The sequence below is a fragment of the Lissotriton vulgaris genome, chromosome 5, assembly GCF_964263255.1.
Source record: "Lissotriton vulgaris chromosome 5, aLisVul1.2, whole genome shotgun sequence".
Taxonomy (NCBI): domain Eukaryota; kingdom Metazoa; phylum Chordata; class Amphibia; order Caudata; family Salamandridae; genus Lissotriton; species Lissotriton vulgaris.
Window position 1 is genome coordinate 1801391789 of NC_141693.1, and position 16144 is coordinate 1801407932.

A 16144-nucleotide genomic window follows, 5' to 3' on the forward strand; every position below is an offset into this window, starting at 1 on the left:
ATATGAGGGTCAAGGTGGACTAGTTTCCTGGTTAAAGTCTTGGCTTTAAGGATGCCTTTAATCCCGGATAAAACTCTGGGTTTGACTTTGTGTAGCCCATCCCCGCCGCCGGTGGGGAGCAGGCCTTGTAATCAGCCTAGGGAGGTGCTGTCGCCTGTGATGCTTGGACCCTGTAGTCCTTTTATTAACACTCACTTTGATGTGGGGACTCCGCCTTCACATGGGCAGAGAGCCCTCTCCCTAACTCTGCCCCTTTGCAGTGGGGCGCTTTCTCCTGGGTAGGACCTCTGGAAAGTCTCGTCCTTTAGTGGGCCTCGGGCTTCACCTAGGTAGGAATATTCTGAATCTCGGCCTCCATCGTGTGAGATCCTTTCTCCAGTTTGGCTCCAGCAGGGAAGGACCTCTGAGGGTCTCATCCCTCTTCCAGGGGCTTCCACTGCCTCCCATGGTGTTGCTGCTGAGTAGAACCTCCATTTGCTGTGGCCCCTTCCAGTGAGTGTTGGGCTGTAACGAGGCTCAGGCCTCCGCTGGGTGGGACCTCTGGTGGAGCTCGACCACCGCCGTGCAGGCCTGTGCCTCCAGCTGGGGAGGACCCCCTGTGCACCTCTGCCTCCCCCTTACAGATCTCTGCCTTCAGTGGGGCTTCAGCTGGGGAGGACCCCCTGTGCACCTCTGCCTCCCCCTTACAGATCTCTGCCTTCAGTGGGGCTTCAGCTGGGGAGGACCCCCAGTGCACCTCTGCCTCCCTCTCACAGATCTCTGCCTTCAGTGGGGCTTCAGCTGGGTGAGACCCCCAGGGTATCGCTGCCTCCCTCTCACAGATCTCTGCCTCCAGTGGGGCTTCAGCTGGGTGAGACCCCCAGGGCACCTCTGCCTCCCTCTCACAGATCTCCGCCTCCAGTGGGGCTTCAGCTGGGTGAGACCCCCAGGGTATCTCTGCCTCCCTCTCACAGATCTCCGCCTCCAGTGGGGCTTCAGCTGGGTGAGACCCCCAGGGCACCTCTGCCTCCCTCTCACAGATCTCTGCCTCCAGTGGGGCTTCAGCTGGGTGAGACCCCCAGGGCACCTCTGCCTCCCCCTTACAGATCTCCGCCTCCAGTGGGGCTTCAGCTGGGTGAGACCCCCAGGGTATCTCTGCCTCCCTCTCACAGATCTCCGCCTCCAGTGGGGCTTCAGCTGGGTGAGACCCCCAGGGCACCTCTGCCTCCCTCTCACAGATCTCTGCCTCCAGTGGGGCTTCAGCTGGGTGAGACCCCCAGGGCACCTCTGCCTCCCTCTCACAGATCTCTGCCTCCAGTGGGGCTTCAGCTGGGTGAGACCCCCAGGGCACCTCTGCCTCCCTCTCACAGATCTCCGCCTCCAGTGGGGCTTCAGCTGGGTGAGACCCCCAGGGCACCTCTGCCTCCCTCTCACAGATCTCTGCCTCCAGTGGGGCTTCAGCTGGGTGAGACCCCCAGGGCACCTCTGCCTCCCTCTCACAGATCTCTGCCTCCAGTGGGGCTTCAGCTGGGTGAGACCCCCAGGGCACCTCTGCCTCCCTCTCACAGATCTCTGCCTCCAGTGGGGCTTCAGCTGGGTGAGACCCCCAGGGTATCTCTGCTTCCCTCTCACAGATCTCTGCCTCCAGTGGGGCTTCAGCTGGGTGAGACCCCCAGGGTATCTCTGCCTCCCTCTCACAGATCTCTGCCTCCAGTGGGGCTTCAGCTGGGTGAGACCCCCAGGGTATCTCTGCTTCCCTCTCACAGATCTCTGCCTCCAGTGGGGCTTCAGCTGGGTGAGACCCCCAGGGTATCTCTGCCTCCCTCTCACAGATCTGCCTTCAGTGGGGCTTCAGCTGGGTGAGACCCCCAGGGTATCTCTGCCTCCCCCTTACAGATCTCTGCCTTCAGTGGGGCTTCAGCTGGGTGAGACCCCCAGGGTATCTCTGCCTCCCTCTCGCAGATCTCTGCCTCCAGTGGGGCTTCAGCTGGGTGAGACCCCCAGGGTATCTCTGCCTCCCCCTTACAGATCTCTGCCTCCAGTGGGGCTTCAGCTGGGTGAGACCCCCAGGGTATCTCTGCCTCCCTCTCTCAGATCTCTGCCTCCAGTGGGGCTTCAGCTGGGTGAGACCCCCAGGGTATCTCTGCCTCCCTCTCTCAGATCTCTGCCTTCAGTGGGGCTTCAGCTGGGTGAGACCCCCAGGGTATCTCTGCCTCCCTCTCACAGATCTCTGCCTCCAGTGGGGCTTCAGCTGGGTGGGCCTCCTTCCAGTCAGCCTTTGTTTCTACTGAGACTGTCTCGACGCAGTTTTGCTGTGTGGCACAGATGCCCTCAGTAGATGCTCTCGCCCGCATGGAGTTTCACTGAAGTTCAAAGCACCTGTGCCAGTCGGTGCCAATGTCCCTCTATGCATCACCCTCTCTGGGTCTTTCCAGGAGCCTCAGTTCTCCCCTGGTAGGACAGGCGTGTTGTCCTGAGGCTCATCTGGGGCTGGCATTGCTGCGAAGGAGAGCGCCCGAAGCCTGTACCAGCACACTGGCAATAGAGGCTTGTGCGTGCCACCATCTCTACATGAGCGGGCAAAGGGCTACATTATGACTCCATGAAATACCAATTCAGTTTTGATAAAGAGGGTGAAGCAAGTTCTACTCCACCCCATGACCAGGTGCATGTATCCCGCTCTGCACGCGAAGCCCTCTGCACGGGGATGTCGCGGTAGGTCCGCACTGCCACCCAAGGCTGGTCTGTGCCCTGCCTGGTTTGTTTTTGTCTCCAGCGCTAACACTCTCGGCTCACTTCCCTGGCCTTAGCTCACCTGCTCCGCCGTATGTGTAAAAAAAACGACACTTCATTCATAGACCTAATTTCCTGCTCTCCCTCCACTCACCCGGAAGTGGAGGTTAATACGCCTTACTGCTTATGGCCATGTCCCTGCTTTTGGAATTTCCAATGCCTCCCCCTAGTACTCCTGGCCTGTTTTGGATCGCATTTGCGCCTCTGTAAGAACCCCAGGTTTCTTCATCCCTCCCCCAACCTTTTTTGCACCGTTAAAATGTGTACGGATATAATTAGAATACCTAATCTCGGTCCCAAACTCTTAGATATTTAGGCTTGCTTTCGTGGCGGTGAGGTGTCCTGCTCAGCCTGAGGAGGTCGGGGGTCAAGGGTCGCCTTTGTCAGGTTGTCCTGCACGTGCGGACTTGCTCCTCGTCAGGTACGCCAGCCATTACCCCCACCCCTGAGGCTCCGGGCATTAGCATGAGAATGCAGCCGTTTTGGGTTTCTGGTGGCCCGGCATTGTCACTGCAGCTGGAACTTCCAGTTCCCGTGGGGCGGGCCCCAGGACGGCCAGTTCTTTTATTCAATGACCCCTTCGCATGCAAAGCGCTCTGAATCTGCATCCAAGCAGACCCCAGCATGGGGGGGCAAAAGACTTGAGGGTCAGGGTTAACTTCACACTGAGTCCTTCCCATGGCTGACTGCTTTGTGGTAGTGTAGGAGGTGTGTGTGTGTGGGGGTGCAGGGGGGGGGGTCAGAGTTCACTGACCAGGAGGGTCCCACGATTCTAAATGGCAATGCCAAACAGTTACGCTTTGGGTACAAACAAGGAAATGTTCCCTTTTAAAGATGCATTAAAAAAAGTCTTCCTCGAATGCCGGTTTCTCCCAAAGTAGCCTAACCTGGTAGGGATTGTTCTGTATGATAGCTCAGTCGGTTGAGCACCTGCTACAGAGATCTGTTCCAGTCCTGATGTGTACTAACAGAATTCCGTGTAAATTTCGTGCTGTATTTTGAATTTATTATCCGCCTCTTCTCCCGGGGCATCTGTTGTTCGTTTCATGTTGTTGCAGCAAACTTTATTTCACGCTTCTCTTGTCATCATTGGTGCGACCCAGGCCTTCAACGTGGCTGCTTTGTACTTCCTTTTGATTGGTTCCCCGGCGGTGCACTGCCTGCTTACAATGGTTCCTGCTTCTATACACGGACAGGGTTGCAATGTGTTTCCCACCTTTCAAAATGTCCTGTGCTCCCTGCGTTTGTTCCCGGACAGTCCTCTTACTACCGGACAATGGCGTGGGTTTCACTCCAGAGATCTTTTCGGTGGTCCCCGGCACAGCAAAATTAAGGACCCACACAAGTTTGTAGTTTAGTGCAGAAACCACTTGTTATCTACAGAATCACAGGAGTTCGGCGGATAAATCTTTCCAAGTATTCGTTTCTCGCGTGGCACTTTTCATAGCACAGTACAGATACAAACCACAGTACCCACGGGTCTATTCATAAAGACATACAGTCATTTCTATGTGTTGGAGCCACATGAGACCTAAAGAAACCGTAACCACTAACCTCTACACCTCTTGTAGGCTACAAAAATAGCCTTTAGAAGGACGGATTCCCATCACTCACCATTGGTGACCTGCTTCATCATCTGGGTCTCCTCCTAGTAACACACTAGTGCCACTAAGGGCTGCAACCCTTTCAGAAGGAAAGGGGAGCTCGCGGATGTTTTTATGCGATTCAGATGGTAGCGATAAAACACGCTGTGGTTGGTCCTATAGATGTGAGCAATCAATATGTGTAGGGGGGATGAGTGCAGTGCAAAATGATGAAATATAGTGAGTTAAAATTGAACAGTGAGGGAAGAAATTTGTATTTAATATCTCTCAAAGTTTAAGCTTAAAAACTGTGCAAATGACAGTTTTCAACAAATGACTGTCTGTGAATAGAAAATAGGGGTCAACATGTTTCAGCAAAAAAGGATATATCCATCCTCTGCCTTCTTCAGGACCACAAAAATGTTGCTACTACAATAGTGAAAAACCAAATATAAATAAAAAACGGTTGGAACAAATACAACCTAGTTACGTGTGTTGAGGGATTAGCAAATCCTCTGCAAGTGACGGAATACTGTTAGCATCTGCAAAAGAGTGAAAGAACGATCCAATTGTAATGGTTGACATGACTTACAATGGGGCTTACGAGCTCAAGACACTGAAACATTATATAGTGACCTATTTAATCATCCTCTATGATAATTCATAATTGCATGTTTTCATGCTTACCCATGTTGCAGGAGGAAAAGACCTCCCCTCACCTGGCCAAGGTTCAGGAAAAGAGGCACTGCCTTATGAGAAATTTTTCATAGCACTCCTCACAATCTGAATTGTCTCTTGGCGCTTCAAACATCAGTGTCGATCCCAAATCAATGGTCCTCAGCCGTGGGATTTGGTCGTCGTAGAGTTCACAAGTACACACCTACATCTGTACCGGGAACACTGGACTTAGCGACCATCTACTGTCAGTTGTGTGTGTGTGTTTTTTGGTTTACCTATTTGGATGCAATAATAAGTCAGTGATGGTTGTCAAGATGCTGCCCGAGTCCGTAGACTTAGCTCATGTTTTCTGAGCTTTTGTTAAACAATATTGCTCAATCCATACGAAACTCCACATCGCGTTTTTGGAGATATTGCTTTTTCCATTAGGAGAAAATCACGAGTCATCATCTGCCTGTCGTATGAGAATGCGCCGCCTTGCACATTTCATTCACAGTAATGACCCCCAGTAGTTGTCTCTTCTCTTCGGTGTTGAGTGGAATCCACTGTTATGAGTGCAGCACCTGCAAATAGAGGAAGCTGTCCCGGCAGTAGTCCAGTCCTGTCCATCCCAGTTCTTGTAGTGCCCCCTATATCAGCAGGAACGTAGCGCTAGGATCTACTCGCGAGCGGTGCGCTTTGGAAATGTACATAACATAGTAAACAAACATCTGCAAAGCCAATAGCTCTGGGCTTAATGTAAGACCTGTGTATGCACATTGGAAGGACACCCATAAAGGGAGCTGCCGGAGAGGGATATAGTTGTAAAGAAGTTCCTCATACAGTTCAATGAAGCACTCTATTGGAGGTGGAAGGATATGCCCAAACACAAACCTTCCATGAGAGATGCATACTCATAGGTCAGCCAAGACATGATTGACAAAGGTTCATGCCAATGGTTGAAGAGGGTCAATTGCTGGAAAGTGCTGATGCAAATCCCGCTCTGTATAATGTAAGTAACAGGTCTGTTTCACAGAGGCACTATGAAAACCCAGACCTAAAAGTAGCGTTTCACCATGAAGCGAGCTGAGTGACCTTACACCTAATGCCACTCTGTAGCTAACTCTGAATACTTCTATTGCATGCGCTGGTAATGCGGTTTGTTTTTCCCGCCACAAGACTCCAGTTTTTTTTTTTTACCTTTGCATGAGCATGGTTCAAGAAATAGAGCGCTTTCCAGCAAAAATGTGTGTGTGTGGGGGGCGGGGGAGGAAGGGGTGAAAATTCAATTTCAGCTAAATGGTGGCATTTTCACAGCCACCTGAGGCACTGGAGCACATTGGGGCACTCCTAAGTGTGTAGGGTCTGTTATTTTGATAGGCTTGGTTGCATTTTGAGGGGCTACCAATAGCACTGCATGTAGTGTAACCAGGTATGCAGTTTGATATCTGGAAACACCAGCATTGTGGATGGGGGTGTTGGGGTTATAGATCATGGCCACCGATGGGCCTATGGTGGCTTCCTGTTGTATTCTACCTGGGGTGCAGGCTATTTGAGATGTGCCTCTACTAGCCGAGGAAGCCATTTTGAATGTTGTATTGCAGGAGGAACCAGTGAGTTGCAAAGCGACTAGTGTGGGTGATACCAAATTGTATGCACAGCCAAGTCTTGCGTGAAAACTCGTTGCTGTGACTTTGCATACTTAAGTTAGCTTCTGTGCTTGTTATATAATGACTACAGTGCCAGAGAATTCAGGCAGCAAGATGGCACCTGGTCATCTTGACCAAACTGAGCGTTGAGCATGTGCTCTGCCTTCTAAAGTGAGTGTGCGCAGTCTAAGCAAGTGTTCTTCTCTCCGCAGTGCTGTGCTCGGAGAGGGTCGGCCTGGTGACCAGAACCTACCATGACATCGATGCCGTCACCAACTTGCTGGAAGAGGTTTGTGGTGTTTCTTTATACTCTTCTTGTCGGGCTGCGTGTGATGTGTCAGTGCTGCCAGGACCCTTCTCTAGGCAGATCTGCCCCCTATGCCCAGCTCTCTCCCATTCTACACTCTAGCTGTCTTCCTTGGTGACTGGTTTTGATATGCCAGAGACCTCCTGAAATATGTGTCCAGCCCCCAAATATTCCTGGATGGGATGACGGTAGACTTCATATCCCCCTGTGATGTATGCCATTGTGCGCTAAGGCTTTGAAATATCCCCAAATATTGTAATTGCTTATTTTTGATTTGCTGCCGGCGCAAACGAATTATGGGAATACTAATTTAGGAGCCATTATACAATGGCTCATCTAATGAAAAGATGTTGGATTGGAAGCAGAAACCCTGCCTGCATTACGCTCTGGATTACATTGTGTGATCCGGGGCACGCCCCATCACATCCTGTGCCTCCGTTTCCAAATGGAATTGTTGGCCCCGCCTAGGCTCCAGTGAGCCATTATTACATTTGTGTGCGCTGCATTTAGGACATGATGGATACACGTCAGATGTTGCAACAACAATCGTGACCCTTGCCATTAATCTGTTTTATCAATGAGGCATACATTTCCCTCCTAGTGTTACCTCAGTGCAATACTTTAGTATTGAACTGGTGATAAAGTAGTTGATCGGCCGTGGCCAGTTCCTCTGGCTCTGACCTGCCCATGGCTCTGCCCCCTGCGGTGCCATCCTTCCAAGGCACTGGCCTGCGCCCTCTTCCTGTAGGTCCAGTCCGCCGATGCTGTGAGACGCCTCATGGCGACACCTGGTTCTTGCCTCTGCTCTTCCCCTCTCCCAGCTGACACTGTTTACATCTTGTGTTTGCAGAAGGAGCGCGACCTGGAGCTGGCGGCCCGGATCGGCCAGTCTCTGCTCAAACAGAACCGCAGCCTGGCCCAGCGCAATGAGTTCCTGGAGGAGCAGGTGGAGCTGGCCAAGGAGGAGGTGAGTGCACGCGCTGGCGGCGGCCATGACAGTCCGCGAACTAGGCTAACCAGATCTGCCTCCTTAGGAGAACAGCATCACAACAGTGCTCGGTTATGGAGATCTTGTGATATTGACCTCACTGGCACACACATACGATTGACCTTAGAAGGCCGAAGTGCAATTCAGTTTGTGATGTAAATAGAGAAACATGTCAACGTGGGTTTGTAATACAGAAATCTATAAACACACTTTAAATCAGCAGTACATTTTGATTTTTTATTAATGTTTGGCATGGAACAGTTTAACTTTTTGTATTAACTGTGTTGGTGTTTCATTTTGAAGGATTTTCTTTTGTTTCAGTGGTCATCGTCAACCTGGCAGTGGTCAAGGGAAGGGTTGAAAAGACCGGACTGTTTTTTTTGTTGTTTTTTTTGTGTGTTTTTTTTAGGCGCTTTTGAATCTGTCATGGGTTGTCTTGCTCCTGGGGCTGTTGTGATTCATTATTTCTGCACCAGTGCCTGCCTTTGGTGCTGTGTGGTACGTGGGTTGAGCCCCGTGTAGATGGGGCTGATCCTCCCAATACCAAACTCCCAAATGGGGTTTGATCTTCTCCCTTCGATAATTTAGACTCTACCCCAAGTGCTGGTGAATAAGTCAAAGGCCCCAGGAAGGAAGCCTGGTGCCCTCCGAGGCGCTGGTTAGTGCAAGTCCTGCACGTAAAGCCTCCCAGCAGAGGGGTGTGTGTGTGTGTGTGTGTGTGTGTGTGTGTGTGTGTGTGTGTGTATATATGTGTGTGTATGTGTGTATATATATATATATATATTTATTACATAAGAACACATCTTTATAAACTTTGCCCATCAAATAGCCACACATAATGTCATCCATACCCCCCACACACTCTACTTCAGAAACTTTGGCACCATAATGATTATCCTCGGATATACCAATCCACTAGCGCAGAACATGTACAAAAGCTTGTCCGTGTCCCTGCTGTTTCATACCAGCAGCTACACTTTAAAATCTCCCTCCCGTTCACGTCCATCCGATGCTCTACCACCCCTCTCCCTATGGCAGAGGGTACAGATTCTTCTGTAGTCCCAAGAACTCTCCATTAATATAATCTGGAGGATAGAAGAAGGAAGGTCCTGCTGCAGCCAATTGTAGAATGGTTCATACCTTCCATCACACCTCTTTTAATTGTAGTAGAATGATGTAGGTGTAAAAAGAATCTACATAAAGGTTTGGGCAGATACCAAGAACTACCTGGGCCCTTCCTGTAACTGTTGCTGAGCGGAGAGGCTTATTATGCAGGGAAGGAGGCGTCTGAAAAGGAAAGAACATGCATAAAATGGACTGTTTGTGTGTAATGTGATGTTGCCACTTTTAGAAGTCCTGGCCCACAGGTGGACTTGTCTGCATAGACCCCCCTCCTGGCTGGGCACTCTCGGTTGGAGTCTGGCACAGGTCCGGTGTACCACCCTCTCGCGTTCCATCAGGGTGAGGGCCCGTCTTCCCTGTGGACGCTTCTTCACTTCTCCTGTAGCGATGAGCTCAGGGCTGTTCTTGCACCAACGCCTCTCATACCTCCTCTATGCAGATCGCCCAGCTGCAGCATGAAGTGTCCCGCCGAGATATGCTCCTGCACCTCTACACCAACACCACGGAGGAGTGCGAGCCCACCTCCAGCTCCACCACCCCGTGAGTACCCGCCATGTTCTTCTGTGGTGTTCACTATAGCCGTTAGCATCTCGCAGTGGCCCTTCGTGGCACTGGTCTCAGCATCTGTCTGTCCCTGTTTCTGGCAATGATGAAAGCACCTTTCCCTGTATCTCTGTCCTATCTATGCTTTTCTCTTAGATTGCCCTGCTGTGGCGCACTCTGTTTTATCGTTTCTATGACTCTTATGTTTTTCTGATAACTCTTTAAGCCTTTCATGCTTTTTGTTACCTATTGGCTAGATTATGGTGCACCTGCACATTCTGATACCACGCTTTGTATATCTGTACTACTTATTTTCTCTGATCTCTGCAGCTCTCTGTTTCCTTGTTTCCTCTTGAATCCATGTGGGACCGCTGTTGTCTGATACTCTACTATGAATATCTTGACCACTGCTTTCTTTCTGGTGTTTTATCTATTGTGCTGTCGTTTTATTATGCACCCCATGCCTGTCTGTATTCGTGCTGTTTTCTGGTGTTCTTCGGCATTGCTGGTTTCTGATGTTCTCCATGTTATGGCCCTGCTGCTGTCTATGCTGTGGATGGTACTGGATCTGCTTTGCCTGGCCTCTCACCCTGCCTCCTTGCTCTGTGCCACCAGGTTGAGGCGAAACGAGTCGTCCTTCTCACTGCAGAACTGTTTCCAACTGGACACCCTGCAGCAGAAACTGAAAGGCCTGGAGGAGGAAAACCTGAAACTGAGATCGGAGGCGAGTGCTGGGACCTGGACCTTGTGCACTGCAAAGGCACTCTTCCAACATATTCGCTGGGCCTGTCGCATCTGAGCCCTGTCTGTTGGAAAGTGACTAGATGCTAAGACCAGACCTGTTAAGGTGGGAGGATACTGGGACTTATGGGTATATGGCTCCCTAAATTCATCACTACAGCCAATATTAGTTTTTAGCGGAGTCTGGAGATGTGGGCACATAGCCGTAGTCAGCTGGCTGAGAGTGGGCCTGTTAGATCCTATAGTGGGGTATTGATTAGAATTAGTAAAGTTTATCTTGCCTTATCAAAAACAAAAAAATTGTCAAATATTTCGTCACCCTTTTCTCAACACTCGACTGTCCTTCTACACACCCACCCGCCAACTAAGATCGTCCAATCAAGCCCTCGCCACAGTCCCGCGCATCCGAAAATCCACCATGGGTGGCAGATCCTTCTCATTCCTGGCTGCCAAGACCTGGAACTCACTCCCCACTCACCTCCGCCTTACTCAAAACCACATCTCCTTCAGAAAAGAACTTAAAACCTGGCTATTCGACAAATATTGAACCCCTTCCCCAAGCGCCTTGAGACCCTCTGGGTGAGTAGTGCGCTATGTAAATCCCCGAACTTAAACTCCTGAGGCCCATGCAATACAGTCATCGTGGTATACTGAGGAACTGGAAATGTTCACAAACTTCTCCAAGTTGTCAAATGAGGGTAATGGTGAGGGCTTAGTTCAGGATTTTATACCGCATGCCTCTGGCAGGGAGATTGTTTATCCGGCGTAACATCCTAGAGGAGAAAGATAAACCCAGATGTCAGACTATGTACCCTCTAGTCTAGACTGCTAGATCTGGGTAAAGGGAACCGAAGTTTAAATCTCGGATCTCACTTTTGGTTAATTTTGTAATCCTGGGCAAATATCCTTGTTAGCAGACTGTTAGAGGTGGGTACCAGTGGGTGGTCGAATTCCATTGTGAAGAGGCGATGGACCATACAAGGTCACAGCTTGGTATCTTGACACAACCTGAGGGGGGCTTTCTCACTAAGAGCCATCTGCTGTGGCCAAGTCAAGGAAGAGGGGCCAACAAGGTTGGTATGTTCACTCAAACTTTTTCTGTGTTCCAGGCCAACACCATTGTCTCTGAAACCTGCCAGTTCGAGGACCAGGAGGAGCTGCTGATGATGGAGTGTGTGGAGCAATTCTGTAAGAGTCCTGCTTTTGTCTGTTCACTCCTCTATTTTGTTTGCTGTGACCATGTGACTGCTTCAGCTGTGTGGAGCCTCATTTGATCTAAATAAGGATTAATAAAATACATTGAGGGCCTCTGGTCGGCGCTGTGCATTCATTGCTGGGCCAAGTGTATTACACTTTCAGACAAAGACCACAGTATAGGGCAACGGGTCAGCCCACTTCAGCAATTGACTCAGTTCACTGTAAGTGGCACCATTTTGATACTGAACATGTGTACATCCACTAAAAAAGTAGTCTACCTCAGTGCTGGGGCGGTAGACTATTCTTTGCTTGCTTTTATTTTACACACTGGGTAATTTTTGTGATAGTTTATTTGTTTTTAATTTACTTTTTTTGTAAACGCAAGTCCACCACCTTTGGATATTTCTACATTTTTATTTACTTTTATACTTTTAAATTCTATTGTATGCAAAAAATAAATACATAAAAAAATCTCCAGATTGCCAAGGCTTGTCTAGTTGGTGTAGCTCAGGCCAGGCGAGCAAGAGTCCTCCTTTGAAACCACTTCTTTTGGTTCTAATCCCCAGAACCTTCCGTTGCACAACTGAAGGGGAATGCTGAGAACAAGCGTAGGTTGCGTCTGCCTTGGTTCCTGTGTTTGCAAGTGCGTCCTTAGCAGGATGGAGTGCATGGCCAAGGGTGATCTCCGTGCACTGCTGAGACTGTAAACCCCAATCTAGAACCGCATTATAGGCTCCTGGGCACAGCCTACACAGCACTCACAGGAATAAGCATTTTCTACAGAAAATTAGTGTTAAATTCTGGTCTACATGGGCACTTAGGATCGTGGGGCACCCGGGCAACTGCCCAGGGTGCCCATGCGTTAGGAGGGCGCTGCCACAATCACTGGATTTCACATGGGGTTCGCTTTGGACCTGGGTGGTACTGGGGTCCATAGTGCCTTATAACACAAGTGTGAAAGTGCTGTCTTAGGGAGTGTCTTTAAACACTGCTCCGTGGCACAAATTGTTTCACGTCGATGAGGATGAGTGGACACACTGGCATTTTAATATATGCCCTTTAAGTTCAGGCATCTTTGCAGTTGATGCATAGCCCCAGTAAGTCCTCTTTATAGTTTTCCAGAATCTGCCCAATGAAAAGAGGGCAGGTAGGATATGGGACAATGATTCTACTGTTTAAAAAAGCGCCGGGGGCGTGTCAGTTTCACATTATGTATATGAATGCATCATTGAGCGGTTGAGGTGACCTATTTATAATAGGATAAAAATGCGTTTTCCACAACCCCCATTTTCACTAACACGGAGTTAGATCAGTGAGGGTGGCAGAGAAAATCTCTCTCAAATGAGTTTGGGTGGCGTTTTATGGCGAAATACCCCGTGCTCCCCCAAGTTATCACGATGCTGAGGTGGGTGTGTAATTCTTTTTTACCTTTACATTTCCCTGTGGCGCTTGCTAGTCCCCGCCCACTTATTTTATGAAGAGCTCAGAAGTGGGCCTGCCTGCCCCTGTGCACGTCCTCTATCATTTCAGAGACTTAAATACCACTTTAGCCTTAAAATTACTATGCTGATGATTTCTGTTAGTAACCTAATTGTTAGTATCACCTTGCATGGTATTTGGACTTTGACTCAGCCAATCGTAATGCTTAGATTCTAGACATAAGCTCGTGTTTGTCTGTGCCCTTAGTGAAGAGGGGACATGAAGCAAACCAGGGCTGTAGCGGTGTGTTTTTGCACTTGTGCACGGAGATTAGCTGGCACGTGCTTCTATCCTTACTACACACGTTTAAAGCTGCTTGTCCTTTTAGCTCCGCGCCTATTCACAAGACCTGCAATTACATGCAGTTCACACCTTCATCATTGGGCATTAACCACTGTTCATGCCCTGAGCAGTTGGCTGTAAGGATCAATGTTAAATGAGTGTGGAGGGTTATGTTTAGGGAACATGGAGGAGAATGTTTTTTTTGTGTATCCAGCGTTGTACAGCGCCTCTCCGGTTTACTCCTATGCTTTCCACATAAAAAACTTGGATTTTTAAATCTGCTTACAAGTGCAGTTGTACTTCTTTCTAGAATTCATAAATTCCGATTGCAGTCGGCATGGGAAGCTGCTGCGCTGGGCACGGGGTTCCATGTAAAACGACTTGATTTCCAATCAATTCCTGCAGTACAGTGATCTGTCAGAGCTCTACACAGGGAGAAAAGAACCACCCTGTTCAAATGCACGCAGAAAAAAATAATTGAAAAGGACTCCCAAATTTTTCCCCCTGGAAAGCTTCTCTTCGCATACACCAGCACCGGATTTGGAGTTGATCTGCAACAATACTTGATTGAAGTGCATCGCTGACCCTTTCCAGGCTAGAAAGAGGAGTGCTAGGAGTTTGTGAATGCCCACAAACATACTAGTTTGAGTGTTTACAAAGTTCGATGGGTAGCCATGCCATTGAACACCCTTAATCCCAACACTTTAGTAGGATTTACAGGTGTGGAGAGCGCTGCATAAGTACAAATGTCTATTCGACTCTGACCAGCGTAAATGTGGATTCAAATTTTTGGTTTAATATGAACATTACGATCTACTACGTTGACCACCTCCCTCTGGTTCATTACCGACAGTAATATGTTGGTGCATGTTGGGTGATGCAGTTTTTCTCCCATTGAACTAATTAGACTAATTTACCTGAAACATTGGTTTGTGGGTGAGTAGTTCAGGGCTGGACAGTGTCTGTAATTACCTGGAGTGAGGTAGTCCTCCTGCTATCCACAGACGGGCGAGCTTTGGGGAGTTTGTGGCCCCCAGGTTTGAGGAAAGCAGCGTTCAAAAGATGTGGGGCAGGATTGATTTAATCAGTGAAACACACATTTACCTTGTTGGGCAAACAGGCAGGCTAAGAACACACAGAGGTTTGTTAAAAGTCTATGCTGTGACAAGTGAGGCATGAGTGTATTCTAAATCTGATGCTACATTAAACTTGTTTGGGTATATTTTGGCAGCCGAAGCAAGCCGAGAAGTGGGTTTGCTCGCCGAGAAACTGGCTCAGAAAGGCGAGGACAACAACCGACAGAAGGAAGAGATCAGCAAACTCCTGGCACAGATTGTGGACCTCCAGCAGAAGTGCCGCAGTGTGAGTACTGAGCCCTTGAAGCGCTACCTAGTATCGTGTCCTCTAAACATACAACTGCTCCCAGCACTCTCACCTGCTGTGAGCGTGCGCATTACCCAACGCGGTCTACACACTTCGCCTGCTTCATCTTCTGCAGTCAATCTGGACTCTTTCTACTCCCCACACACCAATGCTGTCTCATAACTTACTCTAAATCTACCTTACACTGCGGTAGTGCCCCTCAAAATCACCAATGGTCTTTTATCCTCTTCTCCCAAAATGAACCCTCCAGATGGGAGTTTAGTTTCCTGTACCTCAGTCGTCATCTTTGTGTGGTCTACCTTTACACTCCCCCCACTTCACAGCTGCTGTCTCCTGTCAAACCTATAAGCAACTCCTCCCCATTCATGCTCCACACCCCCTAATCCGATCATCTTATTAGAATAACCTAACTCCATGACAAAAATATTTTTCAGTTTTCAATCCCTCCCCACCACCTCCCTACCTCCGTTTTGAGGCATCTCGTGTTCTGTTGCAAGTTTTTAACAAATCTCTTGTTTTTTTTTTTTTTTTATTCATCTACTAGCAGCCCGCCCCAGCGTTGCCTGGGGCAGAAGGGGGCTGGGGGCAGCATTTCAGGCTTGCGTGCACTCCCGCCCCGGCCCCCGCTCGCCACGACATTTCCACTCCTCCCCGCGCTTCACTTAGCCGCACACGTTCCACCTTGCGTGCACTCCTGCCCCGGCCCCCGCTCGCCACAACATTTCCACTCCTCCCCGCGCTTCACTTAGCCGCACACGTTCCACCTTGCGTGCACTCCCGCCCCGGCCCCCGCTCGCCACAACATTTCCACTCCTCCCCGCGATTCACTCAGCTGCACACATTCCGCCTCCTCCCAGTGCTCCCGCGCTTCACCTACCTCAGCCCGACTTCAGCGCTCCTCGTTCCGCCTCCTCCCATCGCTTCTCTGAGCCGCACATGTTCCGCTCCTCCCCGCGCTTCATGTATCTCAGCCCGACTTAACCGCTGCTGTCCACCGCTCCTCCCCGTGCTAGATGATGTCAGCACTCATATCCGCATTGTTAGTGGACACGGCTGGCGCTACTTCTTAGGGACTACTTTTTTTTGTTTATTTTTCAAATAACGTTTATTTTTATATTTTTTATAGCCTATGTCCATCTACAGGACCCCCCCCTTTCCAACGCTGTATTGGGTGTTGCGATTTGTGGTGTACTTTTCGAGTTTACCTGGCTCAAAGGACACAGTTCTCTCTTTATAATAGTAGTCTAGATTTATTGGTCTTTTACTATTTAAGACTATATTCAGTGAGATCTGTGATTTAGTCTTCAATAGAAAAGAAGTGAATTAGACGAGACCACTCTCTTCATTTGCACCCATCAAGGTTTAATCTCTTTGCATTTTGGTACTTTTAATAATAAGATAAGAGCGGGTTAGCAGTACCAGAATTAAAATCTGACTGGTA

At 49.3% G+C, this 16144-nt stretch overlaps 1 protein-coding gene across 5 annotated transcripts in view; it reads left to right on the forward strand.

Moving 5' to 3' along the window:
* The window catches only part of HAP1 (huntingtin associated protein 1), a 505788-nt gene that overhangs the window by 473005 nt on the left and 16639 nt on the right, over positions 1-16144 (forward strand). For all 5 annotated transcript variants that reach the window (XM_086924163.1, XM_086924164.1, XM_086924165.1 and 2 more), the window contains 6 exons: positions 6874-6950; positions 7819-7935; positions 9518-9618; positions 10237-10345; positions 11472-11550; positions 14552-14682. In XM_086924163.1, the coding sequence (XP_086780289.1) occupies positions 6874-6950; positions 7819-7935; positions 9518-9618; positions 10237-10345; positions 11472-11550; positions 14552-14682 (614 nt within the window). The remainder of the gene's footprint in view (positions 1-6873; positions 6951-7818; positions 7936-9517; positions 9619-10236; positions 10346-11471; positions 11551-14551; positions 14683-16144) is intronic.